Source organism: Gadus chalcogrammus, chromosome 11, assembly GCF_026213295.1.
Source record: "Gadus chalcogrammus isolate NIFS_2021 chromosome 11, NIFS_Gcha_1.0, whole genome shotgun sequence".
NCBI lineage: Eukaryota > Metazoa > Chordata > Actinopteri > Gadiformes > Gadidae > Gadus > Gadus chalcogrammus.
In genome coordinates, this window is record NC_079422.1 from 22409575 (window position 1) to 22433476 (window position 23902).

The 23902-nt window shown below is 47.7% G+C and overlaps 2 protein-coding genes across 3 annotated transcripts in view; one reads left to right on the top strand and one right to left on the bottom strand.

The window, feature by feature from the left end:
* Nucleotides 1–2286: 2286 nt before the first annotated feature.
* LOC130392528 (transmembrane protein 79-like) lies at nucleotides 2287–7051 on the top strand. 2 transcript variants are annotated; one of them, XM_056603065.1, is made up of 5 exons: nucleotides 2287–2421; nucleotides 2900–3298; nucleotides 4325–4519; nucleotides 4642–4861; nucleotides 5521–7051. In XM_056603065.1, exons 2-5 carry the CDS (start codon nucleotides 2941–2943, stop codon nucleotides 5717–5719), a joined length of 972 nt encoding a protein of 323 aa, XP_056459040.1. In that variant the 5' UTR covers nucleotides 2287–2421; nucleotides 2900–2940; the 3' UTR covers nucleotides 5720–7051. The 2 variants fall into 2 exon arrangements, with proteins under 2 accessions (XP_056459040.1, XP_056459039.1); XM_056603064.1 differs by having other exon boundaries at nucleotides 2923–3298; nucleotides 5521–7048.
* LOC130392342 (GON-4-like protein) overlaps nucleotides 5273–23902 on the bottom strand; it is a 20911-nt gene continuing 2281 nt past the window's right edge. Inside the window, exons 7-31 of the mRNA XM_056602834.1 lie at nucleotides 23315–23416; nucleotides 23135–23233; nucleotides 21068–21208; nucleotides 20728–20992; nucleotides 19656–19757; nucleotides 19103–19143; nucleotides 18792–18865; nucleotides 18019–18316; nucleotides 17575–17798; nucleotides 17032–17291; nucleotides 16093–16243; nucleotides 15845–15995; nucleotides 15305–15421; nucleotides 12902–13873; nucleotides 12356–12637; nucleotides 11455–11698; nucleotides 10483–10631; nucleotides 9726–9926; nucleotides 9156–9299; nucleotides 8513–8821; nucleotides 7843–7986; nucleotides 7500–7758; nucleotides 6944–7160; nucleotides 6752–6854; nucleotides 5273–6583 (exon numbers count right to left, since the gene is read on the bottom strand). Coding sequence (XP_056458809.1) covers nucleotides 6461–6583; nucleotides 6752–6854; nucleotides 6944–7160; nucleotides 7500–7758; nucleotides 7843–7986; nucleotides 8513–8821; nucleotides 9156–9299; nucleotides 9726–9926; nucleotides 10483–10631; nucleotides 11455–11698; nucleotides 12356–12637; nucleotides 12902–13873; nucleotides 15305–15421; nucleotides 15845–15995; nucleotides 16093–16243; nucleotides 17032–17291; nucleotides 17575–17798; nucleotides 18019–18316; nucleotides 18792–18865; nucleotides 19103–19143; nucleotides 19656–19757; nucleotides 20728–20992; nucleotides 21068–21208; nucleotides 23135–23233; nucleotides 23315–23416 — 5172 coding nt within the window. The 3' untranslated portion in view covers nucleotides 5273–6460. The remainder of the gene's footprint in view (nucleotides 6584–6751; nucleotides 6855–6943; nucleotides 7161–7499; nucleotides 7759–7842; nucleotides 7987–8512; nucleotides 8822–9155; nucleotides 9300–9725; nucleotides 9927–10482; nucleotides 10632–11454; nucleotides 11699–12355; nucleotides 12638–12901; nucleotides 13874–15304; nucleotides 15422–15844; nucleotides 15996–16092; nucleotides 16244–17031; nucleotides 17292–17574; nucleotides 17799–18018; nucleotides 18317–18791; nucleotides 18866–19102; nucleotides 19144–19655; nucleotides 19758–20727; nucleotides 20993–21067; nucleotides 21209–23134; nucleotides 23234–23314; nucleotides 23417–23902) is intronic.

Below are 23902 nucleotides of genomic sequence, written 5' to 3' on the forward strand. Positions count from 1 at the left end.
ACTACCTGAAAACTGTATCTTTCCTAAGAGTTAGGGCACTAGGTGTCAAGTGTTGGGGTATAGTTGAAAGGTTGATTAGAGTACTGGGTTAGGGAACAAAGAGTAGGCAATGTGTTTTAGGGTCAGTGTGTTGAGGTTAGAGGATTCGGATACTGGAATAGAGGACAAGGCTAGGGTACACCCAGTACTCTAACTCTAAAGATACCGTTTTCAGGTACCACTTTTTTATGATGTTATGCGATTTCCACGAAACATACCTAGTGATCTATAGTTACCAAGATAATATTACCCTAACCCGCCCAAGCAAAGCTTTCCTCTGAGGCACCAGACTCCAATCTCTGCAATCTACCGGCACAACCAAAGTAATATAAAGCCAAGTGTGTCAGATAAATATATATCTTTGGGGATGGTATCAGATATTGGGCTAGGGTTGACAAACACCAAACATGCCCTGGTTTATGAATCTTCACTGGTGATATTATTTGACAGTTTTGTGCGTGTCATAGACTTAATATGAAATCCTGCGATCTGGGAGCTGACATCTTCATTCTTAGGATCTTGGTCTATGATCCATGATCTATTGCCACCAGTCTCCACTACACCTTACTACACCTCAAGCTTCCAGGGAAAGCCCCCCCGGAAACTGCCTGGTAACACGTTGCATGGGAATAGTATCGGACCTGAAGCGGATAAGAATCAGGTTACCATAGGTGTCATAACCAGGTATCGCTCAAGGAAAAAAAACAGGTTACACAACCGGGCTTCAGTGTTTACATGGCATTTAGCGAACCTGGTTGGCACAGGGTTCAAGTAGGAACTAGTGCACCATGCTATTGGGGGCCACCGTAGAAATGGCGAAATATTATTTGTATGAGCCAAGGAACCAATCGAAACGCGCCTTTTTATTCCAACATATAATAAGCTTATATAACCTGGTTTCTCAAGACAGGTCCTAGATGTCCTGGAGGATAGTCCGAGACCAGTTCTAGTGGAGGTCTCTCTGGAAGTGGCTCAGCCTGGCACTGACTGGCACAAACTATCTCTCTGTCACTGTCACACACACACACACACACACACACACACACACACACACACACACACACACACACACACACACACACACACACACACACATACACACACACACACACACACACACACACTCACACAAGAGCGGCGCTGGGACACTTGACTGCAGCTGACGGAGGAACACAAAGACGCCAGTGTCAGGGAGATGAAGATGTGTTTTGTTTGTATATTCCTGAATCATTCAGCTCCACCCGTTTATTGGAACCATGAGGTCATTTCTACACATCCCCTCTTTATATATACACTCATGTATGTATGTGAGAATGTACAGCATGTACTGTATGTATGTATGCATGTATGTATGTATATAATATACAAAGATTATACATATATATATATATATGCATATAAATAGACATATATGCATATATATATATATACATATATATATATATATGCATATAAATAGACATATATGCATATATATATATATACATATATATATATATATATATATATATATATATATATATATATATATATACATACATATATATATATATATATATATATATATGTATATATATATATACATATATATATATACGTATATATACATATACATATATACATATATACATATATATATACATATATACATATATATACATATATATACATATATATACACATATATATATATATACATACATATATATATATATATATATATATACATATATATACATATATGTATATATATATACATACATAATATATATATGTATATATATATATACATATATATATATATACATACATATATATATATATATATATATATATATATATATATACATATATATATATATATACATACATATATATATATATATACATACATATATATATATATATATATATACATATATATATATATATATATATATATATATATATGTATGTATATACATGCGTACATACATATAACTGACAGACGGCCTATACAGTACTGTCAAATAAAGTTAAATATAGGCCTGTACAAAGAGAGGGAACTGGATTTTGCTCTATAGCACTGAACGTATACTATTGGTTTATTTTAACGACGTAGAATTGCACGGAGTAAACAAATTTGTATACAGAGCTGATCGGCCAGGTAATTCAAATCGAAGACATGGTGGATAATATAAATATAAAATATTGACCCTCCGTCGTTGTATTTGGTTCTGAATTGGTGCGCTACGCCTTTAAGAAAAACACCGCTGGTGCTTCACCTGAAACCTCCAGAGCACACCTACTGAAACCAGCAGGTCGGCACGGAACAAAACACAGCTTTAAACAGAGAAACAGACGACGACCAAGTCACCACTAAAGCTACAGCGTTATAAGCAAGTAAGAATGTTGGCGTTTTACCATCTCTCTATTTGAGCCTTTTAGCCATCCTTGGGTGAATACATAGTTTTGATAAATACGTCACAACCTATAAGTTGAAAGGTGATGGCTTTTTCCAAACTAGTTCCTGTAATATTCCTGTAGCCGGTTGAGAAGTGATTTCATTGTTTTTTAAAACAGTCACTTCTAAATATATATATTTCCTTGATAAACTCAACATAATGACAAACACCTACCTGTTAGGGTTGGTTTGCCACTTTTTTTGTTTATTGCGTCAGAGATCCAGGAAATACGAAGCTTGGTCCCCAAATAAATAAATAAACAACTTATACGCTCAATTAATACTTACCACGAAAGTAGTTACATATTTCATTGTCTTATTATCAACTTCAGGGCATTTCGTTTGTTGGAGCCAGATTCGCTCACATATTAAAAGCGCATAAGAAATGTAATCGAAAATTTTTGTGCATCAAAACAGAAGTGTCATCTATCCGCTACCAGAGGGCGCCACAACTATAAATGAATGCGATGGAGGAAGAGGAGATGGTGAGTTCGGCCAGACTGGAGCCCAGTACTCTACAGTGGACAGATAAAGACGCTCAAATGATGAAGAGGCGGAGCCCAGACAGCTCATCCCTTAATGGAGGACAAAGTCAAACGGAGAGTGAACTGGCGCTGGGGAGGAAGATTGAGGAACATGAGAGAGAGGAAGCAGCTCAGCTGCTCAGTCCCGAGGTGACAGTTCTTCGCTGCACACCCATGGGCAGCAAAGACTTCTGGGATACAGACACGGAAAAAGTCCCCTTTCTGGGAACTCATGTCCCCCCAGCTGAAGACTTCTACCCCGACTGGTATCCTGAGCAGCAGCCCTCAAAATGTAAGGTCCTCTCCCTCTCTGTAATGTGGGTCTGTCTCTAGGCCTCTTTCTCTCTACTGGAGGGTCTCTCTCTACTGTAGGGTCTCTCTCTCTACTGTAGGGCCCATCTCAAGGCCTCTCTCTACTGTAGGGTCTCTCTCTCTACTGTAGGGCCCATCTCGAGGCCTCTCTCTACTGTAGGGTCTCTCTCTCTACTGTAAGGTCTCTCTCTCTCTACTGTAGGGCCCATCTCGAGGCCTCTCTCTACTGTAAGGTCTCTCTCTCTACTGTAGGGCCCATCTCGAGGCCTCTCTCTACTGTAAGGTCTCTCTCTCTCTACTGTAGGGCCCATCTCGAGGCCTCTCTCTACTGTAGGGTCTCTCTCTCTACTGTAGGGCCCATCTCGAGGCCTCTCTCTACTGTAGGGTCCATCTCGAGGCCTCTCTCTACTGTAGGGTCTTCTCTACTGTAGGGTCTCTCTCTCTACTGTAGGGGCTCTCTCTCTACTGTAGGGCCCATCTCGAGGCCTCTCTACTGTAGGGTCTCTCTCTCTACGGTCAGGACTCTCTACTCTAGGGTCTCCATCCTCTAGACCTCTCCCTACGTTATAGCACCTGTCTCTCTCTACTGTAGGGTCTCTCTCTACTGTAGGGCCCATCTTGAGGCCTCTCTCTACCGTCAGGACTCTCTACTCTAGACTCCATCTCGAGGCCTCTCTCTACTGTAGGGTCTCTCTCTCTACTGTAGGGTCTCTCTCTCTACGGTCAGGACTCTCTACTCTAGGGTCTCCTTCCTCTAGACCTCTCCCTACGTTATAGCACCTGTCTCTCTCTACTGTAGGGTCTCTCTCTCTACTGTAGGGTCCATCTCGAGGCCTCACTCTACCGTCAGGACTCTCTACTCCAGGGTCCCCTTCCTCTAGACCTCTCTCTCGCCATGTTAGGACCTGTCTCTCTCTGCTGTAGGGCTTCATGAAGAAACAATATACTTTCACAATTTCTGCAGTGTCAACAGCCACCATTTAACCTTCACCGTGACGGTTTCCAGGTGGCGGTTGCTGTGGAAACAGAGACGCTCTGAAGGCGGGCGTGTCGCTGTTCACGGCGGCCCTCCTGTTCCCCTTCCTGGTGTGGGGGGGCTTTGTGTTCCTGCCCTTCGACGCGCCCATGCTGGAGAGCGCCCCCATGAGGCTGGTCTTCACACTGCGCTGCTCCGTCTTCGCCACGGTGCCCATCATCCTCGGTATGAATCCGGTTTACCGCGCTCTAGAAACCAGTTTACTGTAGTCGATTTACAATCAGAGCAAACCAGTTTAACTTCGGAAACACGGGTGCCTCCTAACCCGGCGTGTTGACCTCCTGCAGGCTGGCTGGTCCTCGGAGCGAGTCGCCTGAGGACGGGCGACGTGAGGGAAGACGGAGGCTGTGAGGAGAGCCCGCTGGTCAGGGTCCACCGCCGCTTCCTGGCCGACTCGGCGTCCCTCTTCCTGCTGTACATGGTGCAGCTGGTCGTCATGGCGATGTACCTCTCCCAGGAGCAGCTGAAGCTGGTGCCGCTGCTGACCATAGTGTTTGCTTTGGGGAGGTAAGGTGTAGCCCCGAATACAAGACGGATTAAAGGCTCTGGAACGATGAGCTCTAGACTGAATACAAGATTGATTAAAGGCTCTAGAATGATGAGCTCTAGCCCGAATACAAGACAGATTAAAGGCTCTAGAATGATGAGCTCTAGCACGAATAAAAGACAGATTAAAGGCTCTAGAGTGATGAGCTCTAGCCCGAATACAAGACAGATTAAAGGCTCTAGAATGATGAGCTCTAGCACGAATAAAAGACAGATTAAAGGCTCTAGAGTGATGAGCTCTAGCCCGAATACAAGACAGATTAAAGGCTCTAGAATGATGAGCTCTAGACCAAATACAAGATAGATTAAAGGCTCTGGTATGATCAGCTCTAGACTGAATACAAGATAGATTAAGGATTCTGGGACTGCAAACTCTAGCCAGAATAGAAGGCAGATGAATGGGTCTTCCAGGGAGTCAACAGTGTTGGGAGTTGGATTCCCACTAGTAAGTTTGGCGTTTGAGTCTATGAACACTGTTGGTTCCTCCCCCAGGTTAGATGTTAGAGTATCAATAGGATAAATATTGCTTAATGAATACTACTTGTTCCTCCCCCAGGTTAGATGTTGGTCCATCAATAGGATGAATAGTACTTAATGAATACTACTCGTCCCTCTCCTAGGTTGGTGTACTGGATAGCGGCCTCCCTGGGCAGCAGTGTTCGGGGGTTTGGCTTTGGTCTGTCCTTCCTACCCAGCCTCACCATGTTGGTAGCAAACCTCTACTTCATCTTCACCATGGAGGCTGCAGGGTCCCTCTTCGCCCAAGAGGTGGAGACCCACCAGGACCCACCCCCGACTAAACAGAGGTTCTGGGGATAGGGTTCGACCCGAACCTGTTGGAAAGCTGCCTATTTACATTACAAAGGACAAAACCTTTGACACACATCGAGACTCAAACTGGTAATGGTGGAGCTTCTGTAGAGAATCTTTCAAAGGTTCTTGTTTACGTGACAGTTCCGGGGCCTTATTAATATATATTTTAACTTTTATTATATTTTAGATAGTTTAACAGACACTGAGTTATGTTTGAAGAAATCCATTTTTTATATTCATAGAAACTTCTTGGCAGATGTTTGTACCCTTTTCACTATGTGCCTATTTGTATATCGTTTCTAGTATTTTTGTCAAATCAAGTTGGAAATCTATAAAAGAACACGTCATTGCCCATGTCTAATTGAAGAACAGCAGGTAAATCTTGTTCATCGGAGGACTGAAATCCACCTGGGCTCGCTATTGTTCTTTAGGCCTTCGTGGCCTTTATACTCTGCCAACGGTGCGACCAGTGACGTCCCAAACCTTGATGATCCCTCCCCACCTGATGTTGGATCTGTTTGGTAGCTGCAGTTTACAAAGCTCTGATTAAACTGTCCAGACATGTTTTATAAATAAAGTATTTTAGTTTAATGTAAAAACATTTTACAAAATGAAGACATGATCGCATACCTTCTTCAATATGTACAAAAGCATCAGCAGTTTCATTTATGTACAGAAAAAATGACACATGTTTTATACACAGTAAAAACAAGCTACAATATATATACACATCACTTATTCCTAGAGTCATTCCTGTCCCTCTCCCTCATTGGCTGCAGCCAGCTCAGAGGGAGGGACTTCCTCCTCTGAATCGGCTTGACGGGCAGCGGTACGAAACAGTTTCATCAAATCCCGGAACCTCCTTGATACCTGAAAAGAAATTCAGACTATTGACTCAATAAAACCAGGATGTTTACTTACATTCCTAGCGCTAGTTGGAGCTAACCCTGGACAAACCTAGAGCTCTCCCGCAGATTGTTTACTGAAAACAAATGAGATGATAGAGATAGATGATATATTAATGGCACAACCAATCACCTGGTTCGGAGTCTTGTTGCCGAGCAGATTAGAAATGGCTTGGAATGTGCTCTGATTGGCTCCGTCCTGCTGACAGGTGGTCAGAAGGACTCGGTCGGCCTCCCTGAAACACAGGTTTGACAGTGAGCTTCACCAGGCCTGAGCCCACTGGGGCCGACGCGTTACAAGCCGCTGAAGAGGAGAAGGTTGTACCTGGTCCACAGGATCACCTTCTCCCCGCTCGCCGTGAGGGACATGTTCTTGGCCCCGACGGCGGTCTCGGGGGAGGGGCTTGGCCTGGCGTGAGGGGAGTCGTCAGCGCGGCCGCGTTCGCCATCACTGTGCTTATTCTCTCCCTCTTCCATCTCCTCTTCCTCTTCGTCAGCCATGGCTGCAGGGCCGACCTTAATGTAGTTCCACGATGACGCCGCTGGCCCCGTCAAAGGAGAATCAATTATAATCCTTATCTCTTTTCATCGGAAAGGGAATCATGGTGATGGATTATCTTTAAGGTGAGATAAGTTCAGTTTGTAATTATTAACGAGAATAACCGTTGCAATCATTCCCCGGGTTATCAAAAACGAAGTAAGCAGAACCAATAAGGCACGAATGCACATGGCATTCCTTATACATTTTGGTCTCTAAAACACACTCTTGAATGTTGTTCTAAAATAACCAATGTAACAGGTTTACACGTATGATGAGTTGGTCCCAAGTAAACAAACGATAGCTGTAAAAAAAGCCTCCGGTTTAGAAAAAAGAAACCAACCTGGCCCAGAACTGCTGGCTTCACAGTCAACTGCCACTTCTCCTCCTTCCTTTTCTCCGATCTCATCTCCTCCCTCTTTCTCTGCCTCCTCCCCGACTCCCCCCTCCATGTCTCCTCCCTCTTTTTCTGCCTCCTCTTCATCTCCCCCCTCTGCGTCTCCTGCCCCCTCATCTCCCCCCTCATTGTCTCCCACCACCTTGTCTCCTGCACTCTCGCCCTCCCCCTCTTCTTCATCGTCTCCTAGAATCTTGTCTCCCCCCTGCTTGTCTCCTCCCTCCTTCACTGAAACCTTGTCTCCCCCCTCCTCCTCCTCCTCCTCTTCTTCGTTGTCGTCTCCTCCAGCCTTGTCTCCTCCCTCCTTTTCTGAACCCTTGTCCCCCGCTTCCTTCTCTCGACCCCTTTCTCCCCCGTCGTCTCCTCTGTCCTTGTCTCCAGCAGGGAAGAGTGGCTCCAGGTTCTTCACGGTTTTAGAGACTCCGTCGGAGGTCTAGAAGAGAAGAAGGTAGTTCCCAGGTGTGAACCCCCCTGTGATACCTACATCCCCAGGCATTGATCCATAGAGTTGTCACCGTGTGAATACAATCCCAAACACAATGACAGGTAGAGAATTACAGCACTGGATGAAGGCAAGATTAAAAAAAATAATTGGAGTATAATTCGTGAGAAAGGTCAGTGCCACCAGCCATCAGCCAGAGAGTGAACGGCTCTGTGAGAACATCAGTGTTGGGTTGCGTACGTCTGCCTCTTTATCAGTTTATCCTCGCTTCTTTCTGAGCAATCAGGGCATCTCCTTCATGGAATCCATCTTGATGACATATCAATGACATTGGATGATTTAGCACAGTCAATCTGTTACATATTGTACCTTCAACAACAAGATACGTATATATTCCTTACTAGGGAGCCACGACAAATGAACTACCATGGTAGGTCAGTTAACTATAAAACACATTAGCCACATGGTTGTAGTTGGGTATTTTCTGCGATTAGAGACCAAAAAGGTTTTCACAAACCTTGTAGCTGCTGCAGGAAACCATTTTCCTCCTGCGACGCCGGACAGCCATTGGAGGGATCTTCTGTCCATCTTCCTCGTCCTCGAGTTCTGGGAGAGTGACTTCTTCAAAGCCATCGTTGGCCCCCCCCCCGGATCCTGCACCAATGGCCTCGATGCCGTCCAAGGTACCGCCTCCTTCCTCTGGCCAATGAGCATCTTCGAACTGTCCTGGACGAGCCAGCGGTGGGCGGAGCTCATCAAAAAACACCCAGAATTCACCTTGCAGGTGGGTGTGTCCCTTCAACAGGCTGGCCATCTGAGCTTTCAGCTGAGATACACATACATAGACACTTAGAATACAGACTAACACAAAAATAACAACACAATACAACGCAAAAATACCACGCAAGAATAAAAGACCAAGAGACTGATCATCTGAACACCAGCGGTGATAAAGTTACAATACGGCAAAGGCTTTGGTTAGTGTTTAACTCTATGATACTGACTGGTTAGCTAGTCAGTTGGGTTAGCTACCTCATAGATACTGGCTGAGGTTTAGGGTTTGAGTTGGGGTTAGGTACCTCGTGGATACTGACTGGTGTTTGGGTTAGCTACCTCATAGATACTGGCTGAGGTTTAGGGTTTGAGTTGGGGTTAGGTACCTCGTGGATACTGGTTTGGCTGAGGTCGTCCCCTCCCTGTAGGGCCTTGATGATCTTCTGGTAATGAGACGGGTTCTCTCCAAAGCTGATCTCCAACTGCCTCAGGAAACGACGACTTCTCTGGAACGCCTGCTGCTCCTCAAACTGCAGAGTCAGGGGACAAGAGGAAGGGGAAAGCCAGAGAGTCAGCAGTGCTCTCATATAGGATAACATCCTATTACAGCAGCATGCTAGCCTGACTATTGCCAGACCAAGCTCCATCGTAGATTGCACGTTGGTCTGGAGAAGCTGCTGTCATTTTCTTCAGCGCAAGAGGCGTGATCAACGGGCCTAGTTCAAATGACTGTACGCGATTGGCTGCTTGCCGTCGGTTCCCCGTCGTCATTGTGTTAAGGGGGAAAAGCCAGCTTGGTGATTGGCTCCCGCAAAAACATATCTAAAATAGAAAGAAATGTGTTGCTCTTCTCCAGACCCTTCTGCGGGGCAAACTCAAATCGCCGGCAGAATGGGCTGGGGGTACCCAGTCTACTAACATTGCAATACCACAGTAGGAAAAGGTCCAGCCCTCACCAGGCCACACTCCAGAGCCTGCTCTGGCTGCAGGAAGGCAGCAAAGTCCCGGAGCAGCTCGGTGTTGTCCTGGAGGACCCGGCGCAGGCTCCGGTACAGCTGGACCATGGAGCCCTGCTCCTCCCCTGCCTCCTCAAACTCATAGAGCAGGGACAGGAAGTCCTCCATCCTCTTTGGAGAACCACCCAGAGCCTCACGCACCTGGAGGAGGAGGAGGAGGAGTGGAGAATGAGAGGAGGAGGAGGAGAGAGGAGGAGGAGAGCGAGGAGGCGGAGAAGGAGGAGGAGGAGGAGGGGAGAAGGAGAGAGGAGGAGGGGAGGAGGAGAGCGGAGAAGGAGGAGGAGGAGAGGGAAGGAGAGGAAGGAGAGTGAGAAGATGATCAGGTAGGCCTGTGTTGTGATGGGTTCCTACAGGTGAGCCTGTGTTGTGATGGGTTCCTAGTACAGGTGAGCCTGTGTTGTGATGGGTTCCTAGTACAGGTGAGCCTGTGTTGTGATGGGTTCCTACAGGTGAGCCTGTGTTGTGATGGGTTCCTACAGGTGAGCCTGTGTTGTGATGGGTTCCTACAGGTGAGCCTGTGTTGTGATGGGTTCCTACAGGTGAGCCTGTGTTGTGATGGGTTCCTAGTACAGGTGAGCCTGTGTTGTGATGGGTTCCTACAGGTGAGCCTGTGTTGTGATGGGTTCCTACAGGTGAGCCTGTGTAGTGATGGGTTCCTACTCTGATCAGGTGAGCCTGTGTTGTGATGGGTTCCTACCCTGGTCAGGTAGGCCTGGGCGAAGGCTGTGTCTTTGCTCTCTCTCTGCGGGTCGTTGTCCAGGAGGTGGTGGTCGTACAGCAGCAGCAGTTTGGCGGAGTCCTTGCTGTGCCGCTCCGGGCGACGGCGCTTTGGGGGACGGATTCGACCTGAGACCAGATCACAGATTAGAGATGTGTTCTGAGATGAGATCTGAGATTACAGGTGAGATCTGAGAATAGCGAAGAGACCTGAGATTGGAGATCTGAGAATAGCGATGAGATCTGAGATGAGATCTTAAAATATGAATGAGATCTGAGATCAGAGATGAGATCTGAGATGAGATCTTAAAATATGAATGAGATCTGAGATTAGAGAGGAGATCATTGACCTGAACTTTACTGCTAGGTTCACATGTCTAACAAGGGTCAGGCCGATGAAAGAAGGACCCTCGGTGAGCGACTGTATAAACACACCAGATAGGGTTGCCGCGGTATACGGTTTTGCCAGTGTTGAGGCCAACACCGATTACTCAGTCTTTAGTTTTTTTTTTCTTCCAGCAATCAAAGAAAATTCAGTAAAAATTAATAATATAATTATAATCAAGAAAATAAAAATGTTTTAATAATAATAATAATAATAGATGGATATAATAATAGATAGGCTACCTAATAAACCGTTGGAACACACAAGACCGGTAACCATAGGAACGCCGGTAAACAAACCCTGCGAAGCCCAATCCCTACGAGAGCTCCCCGCGCTACGGCCATCCGGAGGCGCACAGAGCTTTTGGCCGTTATATTATATATAGATCGTTATAAGACGCTGTCACCGAGAATTGGCACGCTGTCACCGAGTGTGAGAGGAGAGTTGACGGAGAAGATGGCGGTTGACCTAGTTTCAAAGTTTATACTCGGTAAAACCGGTGTTGGCACGAGTGTATTACTCGGTGTGAAAATGTCCACACCGCGGCAACCCTGACACCAGACTCACCTCTCCCTCTCGCCAGCGTCTTTCCCGTTCCTCTGGGAAGTCCCTCTCCGCCCGGAGCGCCGCCCCCGGCCGCCTCGGAGCGCCGGTGTTCTCCGGCCTCCTCCTCCCCCTTGGCCAGCCCCTCCTCCTCCTCCTCAGAGATCTCCTCCTGGGAGTTCTGGGAGCCGGGGGAGTGGTCCTCCTCAGAGTCCTCTCCTCCCAGCCTCCTCTCCGAGGCCAGCCAGGTCAGCTGCTTCATGGTCTCCTGAGGAAGAAGAGGGGAGTTATAGCGACCTGCTGAAGGCTCCTGCCAAGGTCAGTGATGACAGTATCCTCTGAGCTTTATAGAGCGGCCAAGGCCACTCTATAATGCCGCGTTTCCACTGCAGGGTGCGGTACGGTTCGGTTCGCCTCAGTGCGGTAGGGAGGGGGCGGTATAGCCCAGCTCAGTTCCGAGGTTGCGTTTCCGTCCCCGACAGTAACCTTTATGGTAGGCTGGATGTCGATCGCCACGGCAGCTATGTAAACATCGTACACATTGTCTTCCTCCCCAAGAATGCAGAGGAACGTCTCCACCTCCTTGTTCGCCCAAGCAAGCGTTTTACGCAACATGTTAATTGTAAAGAATAATACCTCGAGGCTGCTGTTTGTTTGTTTTTATCCCCACGTCGCCCGGAAGTGGCGATTCTGTCGACCAATCAACGGAGGGGGTGTGTAGCTCGAATTTTCCGGCGTCCTTTCAGGTGTCTCAGTACCCCAACGGAGGAGTACTGAAGACGAGGGCAAAACGAGTACGGCTCAGTCCGGGTCACGCCCACTTTTGGCGGGCGGAAACGCAATCCGTACCGCACCTTTGCGAATCGAACCGTACCAGGTTCTTAAGCAGTCATTAGTTAGTCACGAGTGAATTCCCTTGCTTTACCTGCAGCTCTGGAACGGAGAGAATGGACTCCTCTGAAGACATCTCCTCTTCCTCGTCTTCATCCTGAGTCAGATCGTCAAAGTCATCTTCCTCCTCTCCCCTGCCCGGCCCGTCTTCCTCTCCGTCTTTATCCCCGCCCTCGTCGCCCTCTCCTCCGCTCTGCCCGTCGTCCCCGCCTCCCGTTTCCTCCCTGTGTTCCTCCGCTCCTCCTCCTCCTCCTCCGTTCCCCTCTTCGCCCGCTCCTTCATGGCCCTCCTCTCCCCCTCCTGCGTGCCCCTCTTCCTGTCCCCCTCCCCCGCCGTCCTCCTCTCCACCTCCTTCATTAGCCTCCTCCCCTCCTCCACCTCCTCCTCCATGTTCTTCCTCTCCCACGCCGTGTTCTTTCCCTGCTCCTTCAATATGCACCTCATCTACTCCCCTCCCTCCTCCCCCTCCTCCTCCTCCCACTCCTCCTCCTCCTCCCCCTCCTCCCACTCCTCCTCCCACTCCCCCTCCTCCCACTCCTCCTCCTCCTCCCCCTCCTCCCACTCCTCCCACTCCTCCCACTCCTCCCACTCCTCCACAGCCTGTGGATGTTGAGGCACAGTGCAGTGTGGCCCGGATGGGGAGGAGACCCCCTCCTTGAAGCACATTGGATACAGTGACAGTACGAGGCGCAATATGAGCTACAGAAGTGGCCGTGTCCTGTTGGACTACAGTACTGGGTCTTATGTCCCGTAGAGACGGGGTTGTGACTACAGTACTGGGTCGTATGTCCTGTAGAGAGGGAGCGGTGTCCTCTACAGTACTGGGTCTTATGTCCTGTAGAGAGGGGGCTGTGTCCTCTACAGTACTGGGTCTTATGTCCTGTAGAGAGGGGGCAGTGTCCTCTACAGTACTGGGTCTTATGTCCTGTAGAGAGGGGGCAGTGTCCTCTACAGTACTGGGTCTTATGTCCTGTAGAGAGGGGGCGATGTCCTCTACAGTACTGGGTCTTATGTCCTGTAGAGAGGGGGCGGTGTCCTCTACAGTACTGGGTCTTATGTCCTGTAGAGAGGGGGCGGTGTCCTCTACAGTACTGGGTCTTATGTCCTGTAGAGAGGGGGCGATGTCCTCTACAGTACTGGGTCTTATGTCCTGTAGAGAGGGGGCGGTGTCCTCTACAGTACTGGGTCTTATGTCCTGTAGAGAGGGGGCGGTGTCCTCTACAGTACTGGGTCTTATGTCCTGTAGAGAGGGAGCGATGTCCTCTACAGTACTGGGCCTTATGTCCGGTACGGAGGCTGTTGAAGCAGCCGAGCTTGGCTGCTGGCCGACTGATTGGCTGTTTGCCATGATGAGAGGTGGCAGGCGAGAGCTGCGAGCCAAAGAAAAGGGTCTTTTGGGTTTGAGGCGGCGGGGGGGAGAGTTGGGGTGCTGCTTGGTCACTGTGGGGGGGCGGGACGGATGCAGCCTCAGCTGGGTGTCCCTTGGCAGCCAGGAGGGGCAGGAAGCCTGGCCGGAGCTCAGCACGGCTTTCTGGATGACTGGCTGACTCTTCTGTGAAGGAGACAAGTAACACCGTACGGGTTACCCCCCATGTACAGAGGAAGCGATGACTGAAATTAAATGCTCAACAATCTAGAAGGCACAGTTCTCACTATTTAAAAATTATCTGATTTGTTTTACCCAATAGCTATTACAGGGTATCTGCAGGTTTCAGCAAGTCAAATTTAAGACCTTTCTAATACCGCCTTAAATTAAATTTAAGACCTAAAACACGCAATGGTGGGGGTTGGCAACAGAAGCGAGCCAACTTCGGAAACGGACGTCTTCCAGCCAACTGTCCTTGAATTTGCCCCTACCCATTGTCGCCGACTAGCTAGCAAGCACGCAGATAATTGTTGTATATGCAGCTAGCAAGAAAGAAGCCTCTCTACATGTCCTTCCTGAAAAGTCCCACGAGAAAATAAAAATATATATAGTCCTCCCCCGACAAATTTAAGTCCTTGAGTTACAGTATTTAAGACCACCATTTGACATTTGTAACGAATTTAAATTTAGAAACATGAATTTAAGACTTTTTAAAGGATGTTTAGGGTTTAACCACAGAAACATCAATAAAGGGAAAATCAATCATAGTATTACCATGACTGATGAGGTAAGGGAAAGACAAAGTCAAATTCACACCAGATAATTTGTGTGTCTATAATGATCTATATAGATCATTTCATCTAGATCTACTTCATTCATCTAATGTGTTGTGGCAGTGTGTGCCCTTGAGCCCTTGATTACCAGGCACATCCACCTTTCCCTTTATTCCAGCAATCGACATCCATCTCCACCTCAAGTCATAAAAAAACCAACCAACTAAATCACTAACCAAGAGCCAGGCGCCAGAGTACAATAAACGGTCCCTCCAGAAAAACGTGAAGTCTGCATATTTATGCGGGGGCCGCATTTTTTCAAATATGCCGCACTTTCACCGCATAAATTGCCTATTTCCGCGCAAAATATGCGAGGCTTGCATGATTTCATAATCCCCGCATTTTCGTTGCAAAGAAGTCACATATATCTTGGCAGAAAGTTGAAAAATGGTGCGTTTACTTCACACAAGAGCAGCCATTTCCCCCTGTTGCCATGGAAACGTTATGAAGTGACGGAATTACGCGACGTGAACGTCATCGAAAGCTGCATTTTTCGCAAGTTTTCCGCAATTTCATCGCATAAAAATGCATATATATGCCGCACATTTCATCGAATTTTTTAAGAAAACGTGTCGCATGATCAAGGACCTTTGGCCACAACTATCACAAAAAAACGCCACATTTTTCTGGAGGGACTAATAAACGTATATTCCGTTGAGACATAAGACCAACATCACACATCCAGTCATCTCACATCGCGATCCCAACAAAAGGTTTTTCCGAGGCGAATCCCTTCCTTAGCTACAGGGCCGACCCGTGACCCGGGCGAACAGCGGAGGATTACCTTGAGCCACTCGGGCATGCAGGTGGTCTCCCGGTGCACCGGGGGGCGCTGCTCTCCGGGCTCAGTGGGTCCGCAGGCCGAGGGCATGGCCGGGAGCCCCCCGCCCTCACGGAACACCTGACAGGAAGACACCAGAGTCACGGGGTCTGGACGCTCTGCAAGGTCAAGGTTAGGGGGCCCCTCTGTGGGTCATTTCTAGACTACCTAATGAATGTGTATTGTGGCGATGTGTATGATTGAGCCCGTCCCGATGGGCGATCATACCATAGAGGCATACGTAGGCAACCACTGAGGTCAGCCAAGGGGACTCGATGATTAATTCTCTTTTTATTCATACAAAACCTTTTTCCTTTTTTGTCAATCCAAACAAAAGGAGAATCTGTAATAGATTTAAAAAATAATCTTTCTACATGTGGGCCTATCTATATAAATATCTACAGACACCAATGTGTGTGTGTGTGTGTGTGTGTGTGTGTGTGTGTGTGTGTGTGTGTGTGTGTGTGTGTGTGTGTGTGTGTGTGTGTGTGTTAGACAACAGACCTTGATTGGGTTGTTGGCCGGGGCCTTGGCGCCGCTCATCTCCCAGACTCTCCTGCGCAGCTTCCAGGGTTTCTTCAGCACCAGGTAGGAGCTGAGCATCTGATGGAGGTCCAGCGTCCCGGAGAAGTTCCTCAGCCCCAGGGCTATCAGGCTGTGGGCATCCACATCACACATGTTAACCACCCACCACAGGACCGGTTCCTTTATGTAGAGTACACCTGTGGTGCGTCCGTGTGCCTGGTGTTTACCAGTCCTCGGCGGGGGTGTACAGGGTCCTGGTTCGGGGGGAGTGGAGCTGGGGGTCCATGCTGCAGATGGGGAGCAGCTCTGGGTGGAGGAACAGCCTCCTGGTGGCCATCAGCCAGGCCATGTCTGCTGGGATGTAGGGGTACACGTGACCTACGCGCGCACACACACACACACACACACACACACACACACACACACACACACACACACACACACACACACACACACACACACACACACACACACACACACACACACACACACACACACACACACACACACACACACACTTTACTTGGCTGTTTGTTGTTTAGGCACCAAGTTACTCAAAGCTGAGTTTTGGGGTGCCAGCCGAACTATGAAAAGCTTTGTCAAACAGGTCAAAATGAGTGAGTAACCCTCACCCTAACATAGACTGGAGTTAACCTAGTAGGATTGAGACTAAAGGTTAAACTATTGGAACTGGGGTTAACCTAGTCAGAGTGATACTGAGGTTAACCGAGTAGGACTGAGAATAAGGTTAACTAGGAGGATTGAGACTATGGTTAACCTAGTAGGACCGAGAATAGGATGAACCGTGCAGGGTTAGGTTTAACCTGGTAGGACTGAGCCTAGGATGAACCTGGTTGGGTTAGGGTTAACCTGGTAGGACTGAGACTAGGATGAACCTGGTTGGGTTAGGGTTAACCTGTTAGGACTGAGACTAGGATGAATCTGGTTGGGTTAGGGTTAACCTGGTAGGACTGAAACTAGGATGAATCTGGTTGGGTTAGGGTTAACCTGGTAGGACTGAAACTAGGATGAACCTAGTTGGGTTAGGGTTAACCTGGTAGGACTGAGACTAGGATGAACCTAGTTGGGTTAGGGTTAACCTGGTAGGACTGAGACTAGGATGAACCTAGTTGGGTTAGGGTTAACCTGGTAGGTTCCAGACTCACTGTTGATGCTAGAGCTCATTTCGGGGAGCCAGCGTCCGGCTGTAGGGGCCGACGGCCGCGGGCTGACGGGGGTCTTCTCCTTCTCCTTCTCCTCCACCTCCTGGAGCAGCAGCAGCGCCTCCTCCAGGTTGGACGCTCTGAAGCTGCTCCTGCGGCCCGTGGCCTCAGCGCGGCCGGAGAACTGCTGCAGCTCCTCCTGCAGGAGCAAGGAGCCCGTCGTCATGAGTGACCCGCTGTCGGAGTGGGGACCCGGGGGTCGTCATGGTTACTGACCCGCTGTTGTCATGGTCACTGACCAGGTGGTTTGGCGTCGTTATGGTTGCTGACCAGGTGCTGTCATGGCTACGGACCATATGTTGTCATGGTTATTGGTCGAGTGGTTTGGTGTTATGGTTACTGACCAAGTGGTTTGGTGTGGTTATGGTTGCTGACCAGGTGTCGTCATGGGTACTGACCAGGTGTCGTCATGGGTACTGACCAGGTGTCGTCATGGGTACTGACCAGGTGTCGTCATGGTTACTGACCAAGTGGTTTGGTGTTTACATGGATGCTGACCAGGTGTTGTCATGGTTACTGACCAAGTGGTGTGGTGTTGTTACGGTTGCTGGCCTGTTGTTGGTGTTGTTTCTGGATAATGACCGGGTGTTGTCACGGTAAATGAACAGGCCATGGTTACTCACCAGGTATGTTTTGGTGATGGAGCTCTCATTGTGAAGAGCTTTAACACATCGGCTCAGGAGGTGGACCTGAGTCAGCAGCTGCACATGCTGATGAACAGGAAACAGGAAACAGAACCGTCTCACACTGGAGCCCAGCATCACTGTGCCGTTACTCGTCAAGATCAAATGTGTGCAGCAAGGTTTAGGTTTAGTGTGACAGCTCCTCTGGAGCCACTCAGTGTGGCGGCGGAGCATCCTGTCAGCTTTAGGATTCGACTGGGTAACGCTGCCGTGATAGTCAACGGCAGCCAACATGAGATGAGCTCACCTGCTGGACCTGCTGCTGCAGATGGCCTTTCTGGACGTGGTTCAAGAAGCGCGCGGGGCGGAGTTGAGGCTGCAGCACCAGCAGTGGTGGGGCGGTGGGGGTGGCATTGCAGCGGCCCACGGTGGGGGTACCAGGGTTGCGGGCCGTGTTGGGGGTACCAGGGTTGCGGGCCACAGTGGGGGTACCCGGGCAGCGGCTGGACGTGACCTGCACGGCCCTCCGCTGCTGCTGGGCGTCAAACTGCTCTCTCACAGCCCGGCGGCACTCTGTTAGCATGTTGGCTAGTGGCGCCTCAAAACTAGGAGGAAACAGTACAGAGAAGTGCACTCTGTTATTATGTTGGCTAGTGGCGCCTCAAAACTAGGAGGAACCAGTACAGAGAAGTGCACCCTGTTAGCATGTTGGCTAGTGGCGCCACAAAACAAGGAGGAAACAGTACGGAGAAGGGCCCTCTGTTAGCATGTTGGCTAGTGGCGCCACAAAACAAGGAAAAACGTACAGAGAAATGCACTCTGTTAACATTTCCACTTAAGACTCTGGCAGTACATGGTGAGGCCGGCAGAAGACTATAATGGTGTTTCAGGATGTCCCCTCTGAGTTAAAACTTCATTGTTGGTGCTTTGTTAAAGAAGAAGAATAGTAGAGGGATATTTTACTGTTCCTCCCAACCCAAGCAGATACAGCACTTCTCTGCTGCGCTGTCCCATCGGGAGGACTGCGTTTGTTTCCATGTGCAGGTCATGTGAGTGTGTGTGTGTGTGTGTTTGCACTACCGTAGCGCCTGCGGGACATTGAATTTAGCCACCGTCTGTGACGGGGCTTCCTCCACAACCAGCTCTTCTTTGAACTGAGGGAGCAGAGCCGTGATTAGTTGACATACAGCCTTATAAAAGGGGTTTCTATTGTTTTACATACAGCATATAAAAACGCGTTTCTATTGGTTTACATACAGCCTTATAAAGGGGTTTCTATTGATACATACAGCATATAAAACGGTTTCTATTGGTTTACAGACAGCTTTGTATACTGGTTATAGTATAGGAGGTTGGCCTAGTTAAGAGGTTGGCCTAGTTAAAAGTCTTACCGTGTCAAACAGCTCCTCCAGAAGCTCATTCACCTCCTTTTCTGGAAAGAAGATCGAAGTGTCAACACACTCGCCACGCTTCAGCGGACCACTTTAAATCTCTTGAGCCCAGTATAAAAAGCTTCAATTCTCTTTATATAGAAGCAGTACAAAGGTACTTCTAGTAGTCATAGTGAGCTAGTATTATTCCTTTTGAGGGAGTGGTAGTATGAATATTATGGAGGGAGTAGAAGTGTAGTAGTACAGAGGTACTTCTAGTAGTAGTGATGGGGTAGCATTCGCCCTGTTGAGGGTGTGGTAGTATTATGGAGGGAGTAGTAGTATTGTAGCGTAGTATAACAGAGGTACTTCTATTAGTATTGAGGGTGTGGTAGTATTATGGAGGGAGTAGTAGTATTGTAGCGTAGTATTACAGAGGTACTTCTAGTAGTATTGAGGGTGTGGTAGTGTTATGGAGGGAGTAGTAGTATTGTAGCGTAGTATTACAGAGGTATTTCTAGTAGTATTGAGGGTGTTGGAGCATTATGGAGGGAGTAGTAGTATTGTAGCTTACTGGTGATTCGAACAGCACGGTCCGTCCTGTAGTCCTCCTGGTCCGGCTCACGCAAGTCCGCCAAGAAGTTGTACTCTGGGTCATCTTCATCATCTGCCTCTTCTGAGAGGAAGAGGAGGAGCACACAGTGAATTAATTCACAGCGAGCATATTCATGCAATGATACAACTCACCTAGAAGATATTATATAAGGCTACCGCTACGCTACAAGCCATTCAAACCACGCTACAATTACAATTGTAATTAGGGCACTTAGCAGACGCTTTTATCCAAAGCGACTTACATCGGTTAATACACACATTGACACACCGACGGCAGAGTCAACAATGCAAGGAGACAGCCAGCTCGTCAGGAGCAGTTAGGGTTAAGTGTCTTGCTCAGGGACACCTCGACACTCAGCTAGGAGGAGCTGGGGATCGAACTAGCTGCAGCAACCTTTCGGTTACAAGACAACTGCTCTACCCCCTGAGCTAAGCCGACCCCACGCTACTGCTATGCTCGAAGCCGGAGATATCGTGGTGCCAATAAATAAAGAAGTCATTCATGCCAACCATGCTACTGCTAAACTAGGACCTATTCAAACCATGCCGCTGCCATCCTACCACCCCTAGCCCCAACGCCCTGACAAGAACAGGAGGAAACAGAACAGAGAAGCGCCCTCTGTTAGCATGTGGACTAGCGGCGCCACAAAACTAGGAAAACAATACAGAGAGTTGCCCTGTTAACATTTCCAATTTATAGCACATAAGACTGGCAGTACATGGTGAGGTCTGCAGAAGAATATAATGGTGTTACAGGATGTTTCCTCTGAGCTAAATCTTCCTTGTTGGTGCTTTGTTAAAGAAGAAGAATAGTAGAGGGATATTTTACTGTTGCTCCCAACCCAAGCAGATACAGCACTTCTCTGCTGCTCTGTCCCATCGGGAGGACTGTGTGTGTGAGTGTGAGTGTGAGTGTGAGTGTGTGTGTGTGTGTGTGTGTGTGCCCCAACCCCCTTACACCTAGCCCCTAACCTCACACCCCCACCCCCTAACTTCTAACCCTCTCCAGCTCAAGCCTAAAGAAAACCCACCTTCATTGTCGGAGGCCATCAGGCCCTGGAGCCAGTGGCTCCAGTGTCGGTCCTCCTTGTAGAGAGGCGGGCCAGGGGTGTACATGTCAGGGGTGATGTCCGGAGCCAGTAGCTCCGCCTCCAGCTGACCCAAAGGGACGTCTCGGAGGGGGCGCTTGGAGCGGGTGCGGAACGCCACGAGCCCGATGGCATCGTCATCACCACCGGCCCCGCCGGCACCGTCTCCCTCCCCTTCGTCACCTTCCTCCACCTCTTCGTTCAGAGACTGCAAGGGGAGGACAGGCTTAGGGGAAGATAACGCGTGACCGACCATCCACAGCGCTCAAAGTTTGCTACCTACTTGGTAAGAGTGGCAGGAAGTGTTCAACGCCAGCTCCTCTTCAACGGCGTCCAGTCGCTCCAGGAAGGAACAGTCTGGGATGTGGAGCTGGGAACCGCAGGAGCCGGCAGACAGCCTTGGGTGTTTGGAGCACCTGGACACCTGGAATGCATTGGTACGAGTTACAAAGAGACGCTTGTGATTAGTGGTGCAACGGTTCACAGGTTTCCCGTGATCCGTACGGATCAACCATCACGGTTCGGGACGCAAGTGATCCGCGGATCGGCTGATAAAAAAAAAAAAAAGTTGTACGCTCACGTGATGATCAGCGCATGTTTGGAGGACAATTCCGGTATTAACAACATCATTAGTATCGTAGCGTAATACAGTTTCTGTTGTGTTTTATTTGGCGTTCCGTAAATCCCATTGAAACGGAAACCGGAACCGGACGTGTTCAGGTTTGGTTGTAGTCTTTTCACTCGGTTCGCCGTATCAACAGTAGGGCTAGAATCGAGCGAAAAGACTACAACCAACCCCCCTTGCACTGAGCAATGAGTCTCCCAACCGAAATCAATGGATTTACAAAATGCCAAATAAAACACAGAAACTGTATTTCGCTACCAAACTAAAAAAAAGAAGACAAGGATGTCTGCATTGCCTTGGGAGTGTAGACTCTAAACTCTCCCCAGGCAATGCAGACATCCTGAATTGTAAATCCAGTCTTAGGGATTATTTACTATCCTATCCATGTTAAAAAGAAGAAGGAATAATGCCTCAGATTGCACTTTTTTTTTTAAATATTGACCATGCTTAAAGGAAGCAGGATTATTACCTAATTTTTCACTTTATTTTGTTTCTACACAGTTGAAGATTTTATTTAAAGTCACATTTGTCTTGTTATCTTTATTGTTGTTGTTGATCCGAAAATTATCCGACCCGTGACTCAAAAACCGTGAGCTTTGTGATCCGTTGCACCCCTACTTGTGATACATCACTGGTTAGTAACAGAAAAATGTTATGCATTAGTACTAGTTACAAAGAGACACTGGGGACACATTACTGGTTAGTAACAGACAACTGTTATGCATTAGTACTAGTTACAAAGAGACACTGGTGACACATCACTGGTTAGTAACAGACAACTGTTATGTATTAGTACTAATTACAAAAAGGGACACAATTAATACAGTACTAGTTACAGACCCTAACCCTATACACACATCAACTAGGCTTTGTTTTCCTCATAGTTTTCTAAAGCTAAATGTCTGGTAAAGGGGCTATGCACATAAAAAAACAACGTATTCTATGGAAAAATGCATTGTGGGCGAAATAAAGGTTTATTTCCACATTCTTTTCAATTCATTAACATGGCGTCGGGACTCAAGAAACCATTTTTACCACCGAAAACAATCTCATAAAAGGAGATCATGAAGATTATTCGCACACGTGATATTTTATTGTCTTACAATACCCAGATGACCCCTATGAACCCGTCGGTTACGCACGTGCTACAACTTTACTATGCTGCAATAGTTTGGACCAAGCCATCATTCATTCACAGTTTTTGCAACATAGACAAACCATTCAATGTACGTTTGATTCGGATCGACTTTGAGCGGATTAGAGGCACGTCAGTGGGCTTCACAAGCTCTTCTGATGTAGCTCTAGTCATAACTTTGGCCAAAATCTCACTACCTTTGTTCTAACAAAATAACATTGCATAGTTACAGTTCTGTGTTGTTCACCGAGTAGCATTTTCCCACGCACATTTTTTTTACCTGCAGTATAAATTGTTACCAACAGCTTGCCAACTACAACTACACATTTTTTTTGGACATTTTTTTAAAATGTTTTTTTGGACATTTAAAGAATGGTTGTAACTACTACTACTACTAAAACAATTATAGCACATTTGAAGCTTAAAAGGGTTTATATATATATATATTTAAGACATTTAGCATAAATATAGTCTTTTTCCAAAGCAACTTTCAACCATTCAAACAACGGTGTCAGACCAGACACTTTCTCTGATTGGCTAGCTCTCCCAAGAAGCCTACCTGTGATTGGCTAGCGGCCCTAGAAGCCTACCTGTGATTGGCCCACGGCCCTCTCGGTGGTCTCCTGCTGCCGTGGAGTTCGACTCACTCGGGGTGAAGACCCCATGCTGTCTGCATCACTCAGAAATGTCTGACACACAAAGACGCACATTAGAAGTCTGAACTACCGCAACAGATGATCAAAGACGTGTCGTGTTTTAAAGCAGCTCACCTCCTCCGCAGTCTCCTCCTCTTCCTCGTCTTCATCCGGACAATACTCCTCGTCTGAGGAGTCCTCCTCATCTTCGAGGATGATGTCCACAAACTGAGGAGGCTGAAGGGCGGGACAGATAACATCATGGAGGTGGTCCTAACCACGTTATTAAGAGTTATCAAGGTATACATTGAGAATCAGGAAATAATCGTCAGGAATCGTCCATTGCAATCTCAATTAATTTCAGTCTATGAGGGTGCACTCACACTAGGCCATCTGGCCGTGGCCATTTTTACACCTAACCGTGAAACTGTGGCCTGGCCACGGTAGGCTCGTGTACATACGTCATCACGTCGCAACTACACAAAAGTGCGTATTCAGACCACACCCCTACAATCCAAGATAGAGTCAATCCCGAATTAGAGATGTATGTTAATTTACTTTTTTGAATTTTCCTTACAAGATATTCGGTAGGCGTGTGGTGGATACATCCCTCTGATATGTGATACGTTATGGTTATGATTTTGGATCATGTTGTTCCCTCTGAGCTAAATCTTCCTTGTTGGTGCTTTGTTGAAGAAGAAGAATAGTAGAGGGATATTTTGC